Source organism: Tuber melanosporum (genome assembly GCF_000151645.1).
Source record: "Tuber melanosporum whole genome shotgun sequence assembly, scaffold_26, strain Mel28".
NCBI lineage: Eukaryota > Fungi > Ascomycota > Pezizomycetes > Pezizales > Tuberaceae > Tuber > Tuber melanosporum.
In genome coordinates this window covers 763974-783156 of record NW_003298930.1, presented here as the reverse complement: position 1 = coordinate 783156, position 19183 = coordinate 763974, and the positions used below count along the sequence as shown (strand labels likewise).

The 19183-nt window shown below is 47.5% G+C and overlaps 7 protein-coding genes; 5 read left to right on the top strand and 2 right to left on the bottom strand.

The window, feature by feature from the left end:
• Positions 1–81: 81 nt before the first annotated feature.
• GSTUM_00006401001 (uncharacterized protein) lies at positions 82–2207 on the top strand. XM_002838573.2 has 5 exons: positions 82–319; positions 388–807; positions 876–1549; positions 1607–1702; positions 1775–2207. Exons 1-5 carry the CDS (start codon positions 173–175, stop codon positions 1905–1907), a joined length of 1470 nt encoding a protein of 489 aa, XP_002838619.1. The 5' UTR covers positions 82–172; the 3' UTR covers positions 1908–2207.
• A 1276-nt stretch (positions 2208–3483) lies between these two features.
• Positions 3484–4327, top strand: GSTUM_00006400001 (uncharacterized protein; the record flags this gene model as incomplete). XM_002838572.2 has 2 exons in its annotated part: positions 3484–3586; positions 3635–4327. The coding sequence occupies exons 1-2, from the start codon at positions 3536–3538 to the stop codon at positions 4325–4327; spliced, it is 744 nt and encodes a 247-aa protein (XP_002838618.1). The 5' UTR covers positions 3484–3535.
• Positions 4328–4605: 278 nt separating this feature from the next.
• GSTUM_00006399001 (uncharacterized protein) lies at positions 4606–7205 on the bottom strand. XM_002838571.2 has 7 exons: positions 6601–7205; positions 6506–6530; positions 6370–6433; positions 6285–6308; positions 5799–6222; positions 5020–5737; positions 4606–4954 (listed from the first exon to the last, which is right to left on the bottom strand). Exons 1-7 carry the CDS (start codon positions 6644–6646, stop codon positions 4753–4755), a joined length of 1503 nt encoding a protein of 500 aa, XP_002838617.1. The 5' UTR covers positions 6647–7205; the 3' UTR covers positions 4606–4752.
• A 1255-nt stretch (positions 7206–8460) lies between these two features.
• Positions 8461–8887, top strand: GSTUM_00006398001 (uncharacterized protein; the record flags this gene model as incomplete). The annotated part of the gene is made up of 2 exons (XM_002838570.1): positions 8461–8754; positions 8819–8887. The coding sequence occupies 2 exons, from the start codon at positions 8461–8463 to the stop codon at positions 8885–8887; spliced, it is 363 nt and encodes a 120-aa protein (XP_002838616.1).
• A 785-nt stretch (positions 8888–9672) lies between these two features.
• Positions 9673–10720, bottom strand: GSTUM_00006397001 (uncharacterized protein; the record flags this gene model as incomplete). The annotated part of the gene is made up of 5 exons (XM_002838569.1): positions 9673–9883; positions 9943–10025; positions 10094–10272; positions 10373–10485; positions 10560–10720. 5 exons carry the CDS (start codon positions 10718–10720, stop codon positions 9673–9675), a joined length of 747 nt encoding a protein of 248 aa, XP_002838615.1.
• A 1870-nt stretch (positions 10721–12590) lies between these two features.
• Positions 12591–13539, top strand: GSTUM_00006396001 (uncharacterized protein; the record flags this gene model as incomplete). The annotated part of the gene is made up of 4 exons (XM_002838568.1): positions 12591–12690; positions 12806–12934; positions 12996–13364; positions 13427–13539. 4 exons carry the CDS (start codon positions 12591–12593, stop codon positions 13537–13539), a joined length of 711 nt encoding a protein of 236 aa, XP_002838614.1.
• A 300-nt stretch (positions 13540–13839) lies between these two features.
• Positions 13840–17981, top strand: GSTUM_00006395001 (uncharacterized protein). XM_002838567.2 has 9 exons: positions 13840–14085; positions 14306–14398; positions 14468–14746; positions 14822–14912; positions 14994–16277; positions 16350–16772; positions 16839–17301; positions 17367–17442; positions 17523–17981. The coding sequence occupies exons 1-9, from the start codon at positions 13957–13959 to the stop codon at positions 17589–17591; spliced, it is 2907 nt and encodes a 968-aa protein (XP_002838613.1). The 5' UTR covers positions 13840–13956; the 3' UTR covers positions 17592–17981.
• The last annotated feature ends 1202 nt before the right edge of the window (positions 17982–19183 follow it).

Sequence of the window (19183 nt, the reverse complement as noted above, 5' to 3'; positions counted from 1 at the left end):
CTGAGTCATCCACGCTATTTTCTTTTTTTTTTTTCTTTTCTTTCTTGAAATCCAAGTTCCACTCTCCCACCTTTTCCGTCCCACCAGGTAAACAGCATAAAAAACTCCAGAACACTTTCTATTCAAGACGCCTGATTGCCACGTCTGCAAGTGTCGGTGGTGAGCGATAATCATGAGCTTCATTCCTCCAGTATTACCGAGGGCTGTCCGTGTTCTACGGACATCTTCAAATCCTATCACAAATTTCAGATGTTCCTACGCTCCGACACTCCCGAGATCACTGCCGGTCCCGAGAAATTCCAATCACTCGCCCAGGAGAGTGAGTATTTCCCCGCACAGTTGCCTATAGTATGTCATTGCGATTAACCAATCATGTCTTCCCTACAGTCCTTTCATAGCACTCCAAGGTCCCAAGCATCAGTAAAAAATCCTTACTCCGTCCTCGGCCTTGATAAAAACGCATCCACCTCCGCTATCAAGAAGGCATACTACTCATTGGCGAAGAAATGGCATCCAGACCAGAACAAGGACAGTTCGGCGAGGGAAAAGTTCCAAGAAATCCAATCAGCATACGAGATTCTCTCGGACCCGGAGAAGAAGGAACAGTTTGACCAATATGGCGAAGCAGCATTCAAACCTAGTGCTGGGTTCAATCCTGGCACCGGAGCCGGGTTCGGTCAGAGTGGATTTCGCGAGGGCTTCCCAGCAGACTTTTCGTTCGAGGACTTGTTTAGTGCATTTGGTGGCAGTAGTGGGCGGGGGACGAGTGGTTCTGAGGGGGGGATACCGTTTGGTGATAACATTGAGGTACGTTACAGAAGAACTATCCCTCCGCCGCTAACATGTAACGAAGTGGTTGACTGGAATAAAAATAGGTTGAAACAACAATCTCATTCATGGAGGCTGCAAAGGGGGTTTCAAAAGACATTCACATCCACGCATATTTACCGTGCAAAACCTGGGCAGGCACGGGAATGAAATCCGGAACTCAGAGGCAGCCATGCGGCCGCTGCGGCGGAACCGGTACCCGCGTACACTTCATGCAGGGCAATTTCCAGATGGCCTCGACCTGCGATGCCTGCAAGGGAGCGGGAGTAGTAATCCCTCGGGGCTCGGAGTGCGGGACCTGCGATGGATGGGGCGTGACGAAGGAGCCCCGAACAATCACGATCGACATACCCGCTGGCGTAGACACTGGTATGAGAATAAAGGTGGACAATGAGGGCGATGCCCCGCATTCGAAAGCCTCCGGCGCTTCGTCCACCAAGACTTGGAGGGGGGACTTGTTCGTTCATCTTCGGGTTGCACCGCACAAGTACTTTAGGCGGAAGGGTTTGGACGTCTACTACACTGCTACAATACCATTGACTACCGCCCTTTTGGGAGGTCGGATCAGGGTCCCGACGCTAAGCGGCGGCGAAGAGGACATTGAAGTCCCCCTAGGCACAACTACCGGGGACACGACAAAGATCTACAGAAAAGGTATGCGAGGGTTCGACTCCGTAAGCGTCGGAAATTTTACGGTTGAATTCAAGGTCAACCCTCCAAAGTAGGCCCTCAACCCCTGCAATCTCTACTGCCACCAGAACTGACAAACTCTTCCCAGAACCCTAACGGCCCGCCAAAGGATCCTTCTAGAAATGCTTGCCGAGGAACTCGACGATAAGACTGCTAGGAGGATAATGGGTGTTAATAGCGAAAAGTATGGCCCTTCCACTACTACTACCAACACCAATCACCCAGGTAATCGCACTGACCAAACATCAAACTTCAGGCAGGGGCCCTCCCCCTATGAACAGCACAAGAACGAAAACTTCATAAAGCGTGCCTGGCACAACCTTACCCATCAGCACGACGACATGCCCAAAGACGATGACGACCAGAAGAAGGCTTCTGGATCTGGCTAGGCTATAGCAGTGCTCGATGAGTGGAAGGCGGGAGGGTTGGGAGTATAACAACCAAGACAAATTAACTTAAGTATAGTGGAGAAAAGGGGAAGTTTATATTTGTGGTCTTTTTTCTATGTATCCCTCCTCTTATTCCTATCATGTTCGCATGTGCCCCCCCGCCCTCCCCCCATTTTTTTTTCTCTTTCTTTTGGCAGCCGCAACAGCGACGACGGCGGTGATCGCAAGGTCTCCATATTATATAAAACCCAGAACCTCTTCCACTTCTTATAACATCATCTGGATTGCTGCCAAATCACCGCAGTACTGGTATATGGTCTTGTATAGTTTATTCCACGACTTTTAGCCTAGTTTACGTACGATATTAGTCTGCTTGTATCATAAGGCGAGTGGGTGGGGGCTTTACTTCTCACGCTCATTCGCACTGCAGCAGGCAGTAGGTCTCCATCCCTACTACATAAGTCTTTTATCATACCATGCCTGCTAATAGATCAAGTTCTGTGGGTTAACACGTCAATTCCGTATGATACCATACCGCTCTACACAGTACCCTACAAGCACCACACTGCGCATCCCCGAACCGCGACAAACACGATACGGAGTATGATACTATACCACACAAAACTCCCTAGAAGAAGGCCTTCAAGACCAACCACTATTATACTAGTATTATAGAATTCGAGTTCAAGAGAGAAGGTTAAAAAAAAAAAAAAAAAAAAGTACACACCAGTACGACTGGTCTGGGTTCATCATAGCTTTTACAGTATGTACTGTACTTTATCCATTGATCTGCACAATCCCCCCCCGCGCATCTATCGTCACCACACGCTTTCCCGAGTTACAGTATATATTGTACAGTACTGTGGCAGTATGATATTATACTTCCATCGCTCGCCGGAGGTGATGAGGCGTCCAATGGTACTGCCAGATATACAGAAGCTATTATCATGGATACTTTTAAGGTCTCGGGAAAAAAGGGCATAAAGTACTGTAGCGGTGAGGAACACAGAACACAACAAAGTAAAAAGTGGCGAAATTTACTTGATCCAGATTCACCGCGAGCGCTGGGGGGGGTTCATCACCAATTGTTCAAAAAATACACCTGTAGCTGGTCGGGAACGCAGCGGTTTACTGCATGCCCTTTTAGTCGCAGTTGATTCGGGATTGGCTCTTGCGCAATGGAGGGAGGTTGTTGTATTGTTCGCGTTGAGGCCAGGAATCTGAACGGGGGTGCCCGCCCCGCCGAAGAAGAGAAGAAAAAAGGCATGATACCATGGTCACTCCGGGAATCGTAGTCTCCGACTGCCTACAAACAAGGTAGCCTAATGCACGCCGGATTCAGCTGAAAACCGGGTTACCGTACCGCGAAGCCCGCACCCGCACCCGCACCCGATACCGGTACCCTGAGGTGGTATACTAGTCTATAATAATATTATTATGATACATATGTCAGAACCAATTGAAGTGAGAATGGCCCTGTGGCGTAAAAGACACCTGATGACGACCTCTGGCAGGGGCCCAGTTGCTACACAGAATCCAACTTCGGAATTGCCTTTTTGAGCCCCAAACCTCCACCCATTCATTCAACAATCCAACTCACCACCACCACCACTCCACCCGCCATCACAATGTCAGGCGACAAAAAAAATGCCTACGGTACCGAGACCGGCGGTGACACCGTACTTCTCCCCCCTCCCCTCCCTTCCCCACAATTCTAACCCTACCAGAACTTCCGCCGAACCTGGAACCGCGAAGAATGGACCGCAAAGGCGCAAGAGCGTGAATCTCAGGACCGCGCGGCCTCAAAACTCCACCAGGAGGCCAAACTCGCGGGCAAGAAATTCCACCGACCGCCCACGCCTCCGGACGCAAGCAGCACCTCGGCGCGCGCCTCGCGACTAAACCTCGAGGAGAACCTGAACAAGACGACCCTAGTCCCGGCTGGCGCGGGCGTGGGCAAGAGGGGGAGGGGGGCCGGCTTTTATTGCGAGGCTTGCGACCTCACGTTCAAGGACTCGCTGCAATGGGTGGATCACCTTAACTCTAAGCAGCACCTGCACGCCGTCGGTGAGAGGGATGAGGTTGTCGTTGCTACACTCGAGATGGTTGTTGAGAGGTTAGCCTGGTTGAAGAGGAGGAGGGAGGAGGAGGGGAGGGATGGGGAGGAGGTGGATCTAGCGAGGAGGTTGGCGGACAGGGCACGCGCGGAGGAAGAGGAAAGGGTGCAGAGGAGGGAGAAGAGGAAGGTTGCTAGGCGGGAGAGGAAGGAGAGGGAGAGGAAGTTGGGGAAGGAGGGGGATGTTGAAGGTGGAGATGGTGATGGGAAGGGAGGAGGTGAGGAGGAGGATCCGGATGCGGTTGCTATGGCTAGGATGATGGGTTTCGCAGGTGGGTTTGGGACCACGAAGAAGAGGAGCTGATGGAATAATAATACTTTCGGGGGGGGCTACTTTCCTATCTTGTTTATAGGTTGTTTCGCACATGAGAGCACAGCCAGCATGTCAACTTTATGGAGTTATGGAGTACATTTTTTGCCATCAATCGCGCACGCACTACCCCAAAACTTCAACATCGTTACGTTGCTCGCTTTACCCTCCATTGTAACCTCAAGCAACTCCACCATCCAACCGAGTGACAACTAATGAGCCCAGAACCTGATCCCCCATCACATCAAACCACACACCACTCAACTTCACAATTTAAAACACTTATATTATATCGTATGGATTCAAGAAAGACACATCGTGCTGTCAAATGTCACGCAGCATCAACTCACTAGGCAACATGGAAAAACGTGCAAAAGATGAAAAGACTCATGTACTCCATAAAAAATTCACAAGAATTCTTAAGACTCGTCCGCCTGCTCTTGCTGCTCATCCTTCCTCTGCTCGATAACAAGGTCCTTGCCCTCAACACGTTTGTAGATATCCTTGACATCATCGGTGCAGGTCTCGAAATGTGTAGAAGCATCATAGCTCTTGGAGATGTATACGTGGTCCTTGGTGCCGTCCTCAACAGGCTCAAAGAGATCAACAACTTGGATGAACCTACAAAATATTAGTATCCGGATTGAATAAACCAAGGAATGAAATTTCGAAGGAAAAAAACTCACTTCTCCTCATCCCTGCCCAGGCGGCCAGAGCCCAGTCCCAGACGATCAAATCCAGGCTCGAGTTCCGCATGAGGGTTCCCGGAATCTGGGTCCTCGAGGATGGTTGAGACACTGGCAAGATAGAATCCCTTGGGGCAGACATTGAATGCAGAGGAAACCAATGAGATGTAGATATCGTTCCTCCTTTTGGTTATGCTCGCAGGGATAATGATTTGTGCCGAGTCGGCATTCTCGGTACCCTCAATAGGGTGAGTGAGGATGCAGATGGCACGAATCAACTTTCCAACTTGACGAATTCTTTTGTCCTGCCCAAGGAAATAGCTGGGGTCGGCAATAACTTTCTTGGTCTTGACGGTCACCTCCTCCTTGGTGTTGGGGTGAGGGAACCTGACTCCACAAACGACGCCGGAATCATCGAATAGAATCTCCTGCAGGGGAGTGTTCAGAGCATACGTTCCACCATAAACGGCAGACAAGAAAGAGAATCTCTCCGGGAGCTCGCCCAATCCGTGAAGCGGAAAGATGTAGGGGGATTTTCCGAAACGAGCCATGGATCTAACGTAGAGGATGATACGTTCAATGGGCTCCCTAGCCGGTCTGTCGAGGTAAGAATCATCGACATATAAAGCCATAGCGTGACCAATGAACCCTGAGGTCCATGCATCAAGACTAAAGAGCTTGTACGCCTCTCTCATAGTGTTTTGGTCAAGATTGAGGCCTAAATACATTGATATCAGAAAGCAGCTCGCTGCAGCGCTGAGATAAGAGGAAAAACACACCTTTCTTGTGAGTCGATTTGTCATCCTCCTTGTAATTGGCAATGAACTGTAGGAAATTTTGCATATAATACTTCTGAAAGCTGGAGACCAAAGACGACGTCATGGCCTCCATTCTAGTGGAAGGGACCCTGTAAGGCAAGCCTCCCTTCACGACGTAGCTCCCTCCGACCTGAAGAAGGTCAATGTAACGGGTAACGCCAGTCTTGTGGAGGATGTTGGTTAATTCGCCGTCGGCCATCAAAAACTTTGGTACCAAGGAGATGTGCCACTGGTTCCATTCACTCGGCTTCTTTCCGAAAGCGGCAGGAGGTTCTGGGCCGGTGGGGGTAGCACTGGCACCGACTGGCTTTCCCTCCTCTTCAGCCTTTGTTCTCTCGGCCTCTACCCTCCGCTGCTCATCAGACCACCTGAACTTCTTCCACATCTACACGCAAGCAGTTAGTATGCTCCAACTTGGCCGTCACAACTCAACAATTGCATACTCACCTCCATCACATTCAAGCTAGCACTCTCACTGCAGAGAAAGTTAGTAATCGACCGAAAAAACTATATCCTAGTGATGAAAAACCACTCGCCTTCCATAGTAGGAGTTCTGGTCAATGTTGAGGACCTTCTTTCCTTCGGCTCCGAAAACACTACAAAGGAATGTCAGCAATCAGAAGAAAGGAAGGCAGGTAACTGTAAAGCTTCTTGGAAAATTGCCATACCCAGAGAGAATGCATTCGGTCAAACCTATCGAGTAGATGGCAGTGAATTAGCTTCGAGGCAACAGACAAGGGTATCAGAGGGTCCCAAAACTAACCAGTGCCGACGATGACAACGTCGTATTCTTCGTTAAAGTCACCCATGATTCGATTCAAGATTTAAGAGGAATAATGTCCCAAAGATGGTCTTTTGAGTTGATAGGGAGAGGTAGTTGATGGTGGGAAGAAGTGAGGAACGGGGGGGGGGGTTGGATAAGAAAGAGGCGGAGGAAGAAGAGGCGGGGTTCGTGGTTGTTGTTGCAGGCCCAACCAAGAAGTGACCAGCCACGTTGACCTTCCCCCAGTCAGTCAGTTTCTAACTTAGCTGGACTGGCTCTTAATTCAAAGTGAGAATGTGGAAATACCGGTACGGTACTCGTATCACAGTTGCGGTTCTCTCTTGCACAGTAACCACAAGCACGGACCGCTCACTGCTATTGTAGTCTAATAACGATCAAACGCTGCGTGTGTTGAGTTCCTGCCCGCACATGTACTATACAGTACTAACTATAAGCGTTCTCGTACTACTCATGATTGGGACCTAGCACGATGGCAGCCACATCGGACTCCGCTCGAGCACTGTAGGAGGTGAGGACTTGAATAGACCATTGGCTCAGATTCCGAATTGTGGCCTTTTCTTTCCCAAAAATTTGAAGGAAAAAAAAAAGAGAGAGAGAAAGAGAGAGAGAAAGTATTCGCCGAAGGCATATAGAGAATATGTATCATACCATAACTCTTTCTTACCCCGTGACCCGTTCCACCCCTCCAACGGCCGGCACTAGATAGATGGCTTCTGTCGCCGGCCTACGAGTTATCACAAAATGTCAGCAAGGGAATACCGGTATCGTACTGAAATTAGAGGGGGCGGGCACCGATGCCCTTTTCAATGGAAATCAATCACCATCATATACGGCACCGGCACTCAACTACGAGTAAGCATAACTTAATTCATGTGTGCAATTTATCTTGCTTTGCCTCACCAGTCAGAAGGAACAATGCGGGATGCCACATTGTGAAGAGGCGCCCCCCCCGTCCTCCAATCCAGGTGCATCTATAGCGAGCATAATTATATCTTTCCGAGCAGCGATGAAACACGGCATGCACTCGTATGATACTTGTATGATATAGACCAGTCGTGTCGGGAAGGGTTTTCGTACCTCTTCGCAATTCGAGCCGGTGAGCTACATCAAGCTTGATGTCCACAAACGAACTATAATAACGAATAAATTCAATTGGAGGGCATAGTAAATTTTAGATGGCAAAGTTTATTTATTAGTTTACAAATAACTTTGAGGAGCCATGCTGGCAATAATCAGGTAGTATATACCGGTAATATATCATACCTGTACTCAAATACCGGTAGGTATGAAAGTACTGTACCCGTATCACACAAGTCCAGTACAAGTACAGTACACTCCGCAAAAGTAATCTTTCTTATTCTATCATACCTACAGAGTGTTGGGTTCCCTAGTTGTGATAAGGCAGGGCTGTTGCCAGTCCCCGTCGCTATCCAGGGGCACGAATTCAATACGGTAATGGTAAATTTATTATCCCTATTCATGAAAACTTCCTGGACATGACTCTTCTTTTGTGCTCGAGTTATCACGATGCCGGTATCATACTCGTAGCGTGTCTCACTTCCCGGGCCCAACAACCTGCAACCCGTCCCCCCGCCAACCCCACACTCTCGTAGCATGCATCGCTGAGGGCTGGGAATAAAAAAGGGGGGGTTAAGCAAGACAGCATCAGCCATGAATCATAAAACCTAGCAAGATGGCTTCCAGAAATAGCATATAAAGACCCCAGACACACCCCACTCGCTTCGAAGTTCTCGACTATAGAAGCAAAAAGGGTATCGCCTCCTTCTACAAAGAAGAAAAACGTTTAATCACCTTCACGAACAAAACCAAGGAAAAGTCATGACATCCACCGAGAAGACCTACGAAGGATCCTGCCATTGCAAGAACGTCAAGTTCAGCGTGATCCTAGCAACGCCTATCGAAGAGCAAAACATCATCAACTGCAACTGCACCCTTTGCTTGGACCGCGGTCACCTCATGTTCTTCGCTGCGGGCGACAAAATCACGGTCGAGGGCGAGGAACACCTCAGCACTTACTCCTTCTACAAGAAGGTTATCCATTACCACTTCTGCAAGAACTGCGGGTCCAGCTTGTTTGGGCATGACGAGGGCAAGACGCATTATGGAATCAATGTATGTCCTTTCACAGAAACCTTCCCTTCCTCAACATGGCTGACCGCTGGGCCCGAATGGTAAGGCTCGATCCCTCCACGGTGTCGACTTGGACAAGTTGAAGTTGGTCGAGTACGATGGTGCCTCTGCTTAAGTTTCGAAGAGAATGCTAGTGCGGGGTGCGGGTAATGGGGCGCTGTTCCGGTACAATATATCATACGACTGTTGTAAAATATGAACTTGATGATTGCTTTGTGAAAGAAAAATCTTCCCCAAGGCGATAGCTGTTCTATCCTATCCAAGATCCAGTGGGTGTTGTAACAAGAACGGCTTGCCTATGCAATAATGAGAAAATGGAAGATATTGATGCCCAACATGAGTGCCATACCGGCACCGGTAAACTGGGAACCCACCCTGAGTCTCGTGGCGAACCAAGAACACTAGGCTTGATACGGTAGTAGACTCTACCTAATCAGGAGGTCCCTTGGTTAATTATTAGACGAAAACTCTTTTCCCCATATAAGTCTCATTACCCCCCCCCCCCTCCCATACAAACTCCGAAGGCCTCAACATCACCAGCCAGAAGACTAAAAAGAAAATGGCTCGGTAGATATGTTCCAATAACCAATTGTGAAAGATCTATAGAAGGAATCTTAAAAATTCTATTAAATTTTCTAGGTGTCGTTATCGTTCTAAGGCGCCGGCACCATCTTATAGAGGGTATTACAAGAAGTGGGAGTAGGAATAAACAAAGAAAAAAAGAAAAGAGGCAGCAGAAACGATGCTACCGTATAATACGTAACAAAAAAAAAAACATCCGTGCCCTGGTATCCTCATGTCTATGTTCCCCTTGTCCATCCCATCGCCATACCAGTAATTTATCCATTATCCATACTCCTCTCGTTATTTTCGTGTGCCCAGTTTCCCCGTCCCCTATTCCTATTCCAAGAAGAATCCTAAAAACCCAACACCGGTCATACCCACCCCAATCCACCACCACCTATCTGCATTGATGTTTTCAGCTTTCTTGAGATTACTAGGTAGGGCACGCTTGACCTTCAACTTCGAAGCCCTAGTAGCCTTTGGAGCGCTAACAGTGGGGTTGAGGGTCTGTGTGGGGAGCATTTGTGGAGGGCGGTATGCGAGGTACCTATGTTAGGACTGATCAGATGTCGAAGACTAAAGACTTTAGGGCAAAGGAGGCCATACATCGGGTTCATTGGGGCACCATCGAATTTATAAAGATTGAGTCGGTGCATTCCACGGTATTCGTCAACAAAAATCTCCCACCTCTAGGAGACCACTCTTGTTAGGGATTCCGCTCCGCAATGATAAGAGATAAGCTATGCGCTATGCATACCTTGAAGACTTCCGTCGTATTGAATCTTGTGTAAATCGAGGTCGAATGCTTGCACGGATCTGAATATAGCTGCCTGCCATCTACCATGATCGGGTGCAGCACTATCGAACCATTCTCCGCAATTACATATCCGCCGTGCTGCCACTGCAATACCCCCTTTGTGCATGAAGGGTTCGTAGCTTACCAACCAAGACTTGTCAGCGTACCGGTAGGAGGGGAGAACAGGGACAAGGCAGGTTGAACGAAAGGAAGCCCTTGGTATCTTTGGGAAAAACTCACGATTGGCAACGGCAATATAAACCGCTTCTTCATAAAATCCATCATCCGTGAATGAATAGGATGTGCCCGTGAGCGTGGGCTCAAAAAATTTCTCGTTTACAGGGTCATAAAAGCTCTATTACCCCTTCTCGGTCAGCATCGCTCAAGGTGAATGCCTCACGTTGGGCAAGCGCGCGAAGCGTAACACGAGAATAATAATGAAAGGCAATCACTTGCCGGTCCAGTGAAGACTGCATTTGACTTGGATGACCAAGTGCCTGTGAGCGACGTCACGTTATCCTGGGCTGACACGAAGGGAAGCGCGAGAAGGGTTACAGCCAGTGGAGTTACCGATAACGAAGGAAGCATAGTTTATGCGTGCTGCGCGTTTAACTTGAGTGTAGTAGTACGGGGCGTCAGAAGCTTGTCTTAATCGTCAGAGGGGAAGCCGATCTCGAGGAGGATGAAGTCGGGGGAAGGTGAGTATTTTGGGCACATCCTAAATCGGTGGTTAGGAGAATTGCCTTCTGCCAAATCTTTGTTGACGCTTGGGCCAGGGGCCACATCTCAGGGGCAGCACATTTTTATTTTATTATCTTGTGAAACATTGTTTTACTCGTACCTGGCTTTCGTTATTTGAACTTTTGCACCAAGCTCAGCCCGTTCAAAGACATTGCACTATTAAGTACTCGAGTATATGGAAAACCTACACGGTTCATCATTGAATAATCTCGGTAATCATCGGTAGTCCTTGGTGCGATCTGATGCTCCTCGCGATGAGATTCAATTCCACACCGTCGCAGCGTTGCACTGTACTGTACCTGTGCATACAGCTTTCCCCCCTCCGTACAATTCATTATGGCAGTTTGCTTCATGCGACACATCAACGAACTCGCGGAGACAAGCGGACTTCCTACCGGGGGTTTCGTGGTGCTGCCCGGATATCCCCCTAGGAAGATAATTATTTCGGTAAATTGCTCCTGGGGGGGCTCTTAAAGTACCCGCATTCAATCGGGGTACATTTGCTGTTCTCATTGTCATCATACAGCACTCTGCTGCGGTATCTCTTTGTATATAATATCCAAAGTTCTGAGGGTAACCATGCCACTTCGAAAGATGCTAAGCGACCTTCAAAGGAGCGGTTCTCCCTTGGGAGTGCCTAGCGGTTCAGCGCAAGTAATAGCTCAATGCAATATTTACATTATAATATTATGATGCTGTGATGAGAACTATTTATGATAAAACATCTAACCTCATGATACAAAGAGGTTGTGCTGCTTGTGTATCTCGATCCTATGCAGTCCTCCATATCTGTTCTGAAATTTCTTGCCATGGTTTTTTGGCTTTATTCTCTACCATCTTCAAGTTTCTCATATTGTCAAGTGTTTATTAGACCTTTTCGAAAATCTTGTTCTTCAAGTCAATTTGATTGTTGAAATCATTACTATCCTTGCTATTATTATTTTGGTTACTAGTGCAGATATCAACACATTGTCAGCCCCTGGTCAGGCATTAACTTATAGTTTGATGATAGCCACTCATTCGATTGACATCTTCTCTGCTATGATACATGCATAAGAGGTCTAAAAATTTCGAATCTCATACTATGGTAGCAATATTGGGGTTTTCTGCTTTTGACATTTTATTGATTGCTTCTTGGATTTGTGCTTGTTATATTAGTAGTCGTTGTGGGGTACTCGTAGTGGGATTCCAAAAGAACTAAGGCCCTGTTTGGCATGCCAAACAGGGCCTAAGTTAGTCAAGAGTCTACGCTGCGTGGGGAAGTGTTTTTGATCCTTGCATTGAATCGTTAGGCACTTCTTTGTGTGCGCTGTTTCTTCGGAGGTCGGTGAGCGTCTTTCGAAGTGGGGGGAACCTTGGCACGGTTTTGATACTATCGTCGTTTTGCGGAACCCGAGTATGATACCGGTACCAATAGTCTACCGCCGGCGCAGATTGTCCTACGGTAGGACAGAATTTCCCAAGTTTCCCCATCATACCCGTTGAGAACTTCCTCACCCAACTTGTGGCTTGCGGGTATCGCACAAGTCTCATAACAGCATCGTACAAGTACGGACCCACCTATCATATAACGCCCAGCTGCTATAGTATCTCTCTTCAAGCATTAGCAGCCTTTATCCAGAACACACCCGCACCCCCCTCCCCCGGGAGAAAAAAAAAAAGAAGGGAAGAGAAGAAAAGGAGACCCCGAGGCCACACTACTGCTGCTACAGATAAGATGGCATCAGGGTCCGCTCTTACACTGGCGAAGAGGAACCTGAGGACCGCCGTGAAGAAGACCTTGTCTACTATTTCTGCTGAGAGCCTCGCGGTTCAATGTAAGTAAATCTTTACACCGTTCTGATCCCCCTAGTTATCTACCCATATTTAGTTAACTGTGCATATGGTATAAAAACCAAGAGGGAAGATTAAGCTCTAATGGTTGTCACAAAGCTCAAATATGTACCGAGACGCTTTTGTCGCTCCCCGAGTTCCAATCCTCACGTCGGGTGAGCGTCTTTCTCTCTATGCCAGCCAAGGAGATAGATACTTCTCGGATTGTGGAAGATGGTCTCGAATGCGGTACGTAATCATATCACGATCCACTCGCTGGTGCCCCGGGATTTTACTTAATTCCCCATAGGTAAACAGCTATATGTACCTTATATACATCGTCAGCCCCCGAGCCAGCCGACTTCACCTGACCCCGTTTCAACTTCCCCTCCAAGTTTGATGGATATGTTGTCACTTCACTCGCTCGCTGACTATCAATCCTTCAAACCGGACAGCTGGGGGATACCTACAATTCCGAATGATTCGATAACTGCGAGGCACAATTGCTTGGAGCACGAGGAATTAGGGCTGGATCTAATAGTTATGCCTGGTGTTGCATTCGATGAGGGCTTCAGAAGGTTGGGGCACGGGAAGGGCTACTACGACTACTTTCTAGCTAGGTACAAACGGGTATTCAATGGAGATGGAGTCAAAAGAAAAGGAAAGATGCCAATACTAGGTTTTTTACACCCATATCACATGCAAGTCATACGCTTAGGATGCTGACCTGCGGCATCACAGTTGCCCTTGCGTTGAAAGAGCAATTATTTGAAGACGGGACTGTGCCGGTGGATGTCAGTGATTGGCCTATGGATTTAATCATTTCTGGAGACGGGAGAGTTCTGCGAAGATGAATGATATCATAGGATAAAGATTTCGGATTATGTTAGGCTATCACAAGAACTTGATGCTTAACTCACGATTAGGAGAACAATTTGTGTGCATTCAAAATCTCCTATTCAGGTAGTGATGAGTCACCCATGACCACAGTCAACATGCCAAGAAAGAAAAAGTGGACAACAAGGCCATTGTAAATTAAGGCAAAATTTAATGATGCTGGGTGCCTTTCGTATGGCAACCACCTGGAAAAAGATAAAATAACGTCAAGCTCACTCCAAAAAGATCTCGATTCTTCCATACTTAACCCCCACCAACAACCACTACCACCAACCCCGTTCCCACCGATAGTCCTGATAATCTTGAGCACCGCAATCTTTCGTTAATCAAATCTCTACACATACGCAGCATTTTCTCTCGCTAAATTCCACACGATGGCTTCGCCAAATGGGCCCTCTGATCAGTTTGCGCCCGTGCTCGCGGCTTTGGCGACCATGCAGGGCAACGTCGACCGGGAGCAAAAGTACCAAGCTACACAGTTCCTGGAGCACTTTCAAAAATCGGTTGGTTATAATTTGGAAATTCTTGCTTTTTAAAGTCGGGGGGAAAGAGGTGGGATGACGGGATCTCCGTGGCCGTTTCTTCCTTTGAGTGAGGCTCATTTCTTAGGATGATGGCGGGGTCATCTGAGGGGGGTGATGCGGGGTAACCCTGCAACAGGATGAGCACGATGAGCGGAGGGAAGGAAGGAAGGCGCTGACTGGAATTATTTTATAATATTAGCCCGAGGCATGGACTGTTGTGCACGCTATTTTACAGTCTGAGAACGCTGGTGTTGAGGCACAACTTTTTGCTGCGACAACATTGAAGGGAAAGGTTTGTTGGCTCGAGAGCACCTTGGTGACCGGGATCGACCGCGCTAATTATTTGTTCTCCATTCCCCAGATCACTTACGATATTCACCAACTACCACGGGATGCCCTGGTGGATCTAAGGAATTCCCTATTGAGCCTACTTGTTGCTCACCGGAACGGCTCACGCCCGATACGAACGCAATTGTGTGTCTGTTTAGCCAGTCTGGCCTTACAGTTGCTGGAGTGGAAGGACGTTATTGGTCTGGTAGTTAGCACACTGGGAAATGATGTGGAGAGCAGTGTGTGTTTATTGGAATTTTTGAAAATCCTCCCCGAAGAGGTTACTGAAGGGAGGAAGGTTAGCTTGACGGTACGTAGTTTGGGATGTTAATTCTTTTCTTTCCTCATTTGAGTTCGAGGATGAGAAATTGATGAAAGAAATTAGGAGGAGGAGCTTGAGACAAGATCTCGAGAACTACTCACGGATAACGCTACAGAAGTACTCAGGCTCCTTGTCCAATATGCGCAATCCACAGGTAATTTCCATTTCCCTTACATCCCCACTCCTTTACCACCAGTTCCAATTTACTAATTCTACTCCCACTACTACGGTTTAGCTGGATCTCCACCCAATCCTGCCCTAATATCGTGCGTAAACTCCTGGCTTCGTGAGATCCCGGTTCTTGATGTCATCGGAACCCAGCTCATTGATGTTATCATCTCTGCACTCTCCTCAAATGCAGCTCTCGACCCTGCTGTTGAGTGTCTTTGCAATATCTTTCGGGAGACACGGGAGGTTGATGCATCACAGGAAGCCATCCGGATCTTATACCCGCGGGTCATGAACCTGCGACCGAAGATCCGTGAAGCAGCTGAGGCGGAAGATCCGGAGAAATTCAGGGGGTACACTCGAATATTTGCAGAGGCTGGAGAAGCTTGGGTGGTTCTAATTGCACGCATGCCGATGGACTTCCGTGAATTGGTGTCAGCAATTGCTGAATGTGCTGCTCTGGACGCTGAACGCGATGTTATTTCACTAACCTTTAACTTCTGGTACGAGCTCAAGAACTATCTGGTGCTAGAAAAGTACATCGAGGCCAGGGTGAAGATAGCTGATATCTATTCGCAACTGGTTGATATCATGATTCGGCATCTTCATTACCCCGAAGGAAGTGAAGCAGACCCGTTCGACGGAGATAGGGAAACAGAAGAAAAGTTTAGGGAGTTTAGGCATTCCATGGGTGATGTTCTGAAGGATTGCTGCGAAGTTATTGGCTCGGCAGCATGTTTAGGCAAGGCTTACTCTGAAATTCAGACCTGGATGCAGCGTTATGCCACCACCGCCCAGAAGCCTGTCAATGGTCAAGTCGAGCACTGGCAGAGTTTGGAAGCACCCCTCTTCAGTTTGAGGGCGATGGGGAGGATGATTCCTGCGGATGAGGAGCAAGTGTTGCCCCAGATAATGACATCCTTGGTTCAGTTACCGGAACACGATAAGGTTCGATTCGCAGCAACATTGGTCTTGGGAAGATACACTGAATGGACATCAAAACATCCCGCATATCTGGAGCCTCAACTTAATTACATCACCAGAGGTTTCGAACATAACTCTAAGGATGTTGCGCGCGCCGCCGCCATGGCTCTAAAATTCTTCTGCCAAGATTGTGGAAAACTTCTCGTTGATCATGTGGGCCAACTACACAACTTTTACGAACAGGTTGCTGGTGATCTTCCTATCGCTAGTTTGTACGAAGTCACAGACGGAGTTGCCCATGTTGTTGCGGCCCAGCCGCTTGACAAGATATATGATGCTCTGAGGCTGTTTTGCGAGCCCATTGCAAAAAGGCTCATGGAAAAGGCAAATAGTGCCAATGACGACAAGGCTAAGTGTGAACTGGCTGGTACGCCCTATCAGGGACCCAATTTACTCTCTTTCGCGACTATAGCAACTAAGAATGACCCCATCCCAATAGATTACATCCAACTCTTGACAATCTTTGTTCAAGTTGTTCATCCGCACGTTCCCCGGGGAACATTGAATCCTATGATTCGCTTTTGGTCGGGACTTATCCCGGTGCTCGGGACGATTCTCGATAATTTCGTTGAATTCTCACCGGTCTGTGAGAGAGTCTCGAGATGTTATAGGACGATGCTTGTAAGCTATAGGACCGATATGTTACCACTCTTGCCTCAGTTGGCGGAGAAATTGGTTGCCTGCTTCCAGAAGTCTCATCAGGGCTGCTTTTTATGGGTTACCGGTGCAGTTATCAGAGAGTTCGCAGATGAAGAGCTTGTTGATGAAGCTACTAGGGCCTCGGTTTACCAGTTTCTAGAGCAACAATGTCTGAACATGTTCCGACTATTAAACACAAAGGCCGCTACCGAAATCCCTGATGGTTTGCTCCCTCCTGTTTTGATCACACACCCCTCCTTTCAATATCCAACCTGCTAACTGGAGCTAGTTATTGAGGACTTCTTCCGCCTTTTGGTGGATGGTGTCATGTTCCACCCCTATAAGCTGATACTTTCCAATTTGTTGCAGCCTATATTTGAGGCTTCTCTTCACTCTTTGAGCTTAGAGCAAGTCGACCCCCTTGTGGCCGTGTTGCAGTTCCTTCGCGATGTGCTAGCCTATGGCCGCTCTTCGCCGCCAACCAGCGCTTACCCAGACAATCCGAAGGAAGTTCAGGAGGCTGTGAAAGCTATGGCTCTGAGCAAGGGAGAGCTCATAACTCAGAAAATCTTGAGCGGGTTGATGTACTCTTTCCCAAGAGACTGTGTTCCGGATTCCTCGGGAGTCTTGTTGGCTCTGGTTGAGCTTTGTCCTGAACCTTGGCTGCAATGGATGAAGCACACTCTAGAGCTTCTACCGGCTGGAAGCATTTCTCCTGCCGAAGCCCAGAAGTTCTTGACCACGCTTGAGGGGTATGAAATATCCTCACTAATATCATCCGATTGTATGGGTGCTAATGATGAATACCCTAACCTAGTGCTGTCTCAACAAGAGATTTCAAGAAAATCCGATACTCCCTTCAGGATTTCACCAACTGGTACAGGCGTAAAAACGTGAGTTGATTACCTCCTCCTCTTTAGTATTGACACAGTTGCCCCCTAATTTCCGATATTAACCCTCCACCTTCCAACAGGTCACACCCAGAACCGCTATCACAGGAATTGAAGGTATCGAAGGCTCTCGTTTCTCATTCAGCGAATAAAAATCCTCTCCTCTCACTACCTACATCCCTAGCAAACGACGGAATGTCAATATCCTAGATAAAAAAGATGACCTTTCATCGACCAGATTTGCTACTTGCCTCAATCCGGTTGTGAAAACCCCATTTTTTATCAGCCTTCTTTCCTCTTCTCAATTTCTCTTTCCTGGTGGGGCTTACTGTTTATCTTTCTTTTTTATTCTATTTTCCTTACTCCCCGGCTCCTTTTTCCACCTTCTGCCGATCATCCCAGAAACTGGCTCCATTTCCTTTACCCATTCATTACCTTTATTAGTTTCTCGCTTTTTTTCTTTTCGTCTAGAATAGGGTAGAACGAATGATGGTGGAAAAACGAGAAAATTGAAAATATAATGATGAGCTTTCCTTCCTTTACGGTTCCGTAAGGCCTTGCTTATGGAGATGTACGAGTTTGGCTGATTGATATGACTTCCACGTAATTTAAAGCAGCAAGTTGCGACGGGAAGGCTCACCAATTTCAAAGCAGAATACCCAGTTGCTTTAAACACCGCTATTGTTTGTCAGATTCACGTGACATGTATACCAGGCTGCGCTCGTAAGCTTGAGAAATGCTGCAAGCAGTGGACTAGAAAGATGGGTTCTGCAAAGGACAAGTTACCGGACACGTTTTATAACTTGTATAGATGAAAGTGCCCCCCTAAAATAAAATCATTACAAAAATCAAAACAGGCCCTAGTAGGCTATGGTAGAAGCACTCGTACAGTAAAAAAAACTATAGGCAAACCCGGCACGCCAGGAACCAAGATAAACATGCGCAGATAACCAGACAAGCAAGCAAGAAAGCGCAATCCCATCCCATCTCATCCCATCATCCCATCCCATCCCATCCATCCTACTGCGGGGTAAGTTAGCCCAACCAGTCGACCCGCAACCAAACAATCAAGCAAGTACTGTACATAAATCCACCGAAAAAAAAAAAATTTCCATCCATCCCGCCCTTTCCGCGAGAGCAGCCTGTAAGGGTCCGAGCATGTCACACACACACCCGTACCGTAGTCTACCCCCCACGTAAGAAGCCGAACGAAAATACCAATACTCTACCGCCAAAATCCAGAGGCTCCGGAAAATCTTTTTCTTTTTTCTGCACCCATGCACACAAATATCTGAAAAATCACGATACGAGGAACGGTGAGATCCTATGGTAAGGTATTATCATAATGCGTAGTCTTACGAGTGGGTAGGTGATAGATACCCATAGAGAAATCGACCAAATCGATTATCGAAAATCCACTCACTCATCAAGTATCGTATCGTAGGGTAGGGTAGTCGGGTAGTCGAAAATGACAACTTCCCCCTTAATATACCGCACAAGAGACAAGAGCCCCTCCATATGAAGGGGGTATAGATATAACGAACCAGGTTGGGTTCGTCACTGCATTCCCGATAACTTTTATGGTATCATACTATGATACTTACCTGTGCTCCACGGCGAACGATATACCGGTAACAGTTCCGAACATGTCAAGTAGAGGATGTATATATACATTGTAATAAAATAGAGTTCATTCACTGGCAAAAGAAAAAAAGAAAAAAGAAAAAAAAAACTCGCCAGAAAG

What these genes read in the sequence shown, in the direction of transcription:
- GSTUM_00006401001 (XM_002838573.2), top strand. Translation starts at nt 173, where the DNA reads ATGAGCTTCATTCCTCCAGTATTACCGAGGGCTGTCCGTGTTCTACGG. An exon ending in CCAATCACTCGCCCAGGAGA is followed by an intron (nt 320 to 387) that starts GTGAGTATTTCC and finishes TCTTCCCTACAG; the next exon opens with TCCTTTCATAGCACTCCAAG. An exon ending in ATGGGTGTTAATAGCGAAAA is followed by an intron (nt 1,703 to 1,774) that starts GTATGGCCCTTC and finishes ATCAAACTTCAG; the next exon opens with GCAGGGGCCCTCCCCCTATG.
- GSTUM_00006399001 (XM_002838571.2), bottom strand. Translation starts at nt 6,646, where the DNA reads ATGGGTGACTTTAACGAAGAATACGACGTTGTCATCGTCGGCACTG. An exon ending in ACTCCTACTATGGAAGGCGA is followed by an intron (nt 6,309 to 6,369) that starts GTGGTTTTTCAT and finishes CTCTGCAGTGAG; the next exon opens with AGTGCTAGCTTGAATGTGAT. An exon ending in CAAATCGACTCACAAGAAAG is followed by an intron (nt 5,738 to 5,798) that starts GTGTGTTTTTCC and finishes CAATGTATTTAG; the next exon opens with GCCTCAATCTTGACCAAAAC.
- GSTUM_00006395001 (XM_002838567.2), top strand. Translation starts at nt 13,957, where the DNA reads ATGGCTTCGCCAAATGGGCCCTCTGATCAGTTTGCGCCCGTGCTCGCG. An exon ending in GGCTAAGTGTGAACTGGCTG is followed by an intron (nt 16,278 to 16,349) that starts GTACGCCCTATC and finishes CCATCCCAATAG; the next exon opens with ATTACATCCAACTCTTGACA. An exon ending in CGCTACCGAAATCCCTGATG is followed by an intron (nt 16,773 to 16,838) that starts GTTTGCTCCCTC and finishes AACTGGAGCTAG; the next exon opens with TTATTGAGGACTTCTTCCGC.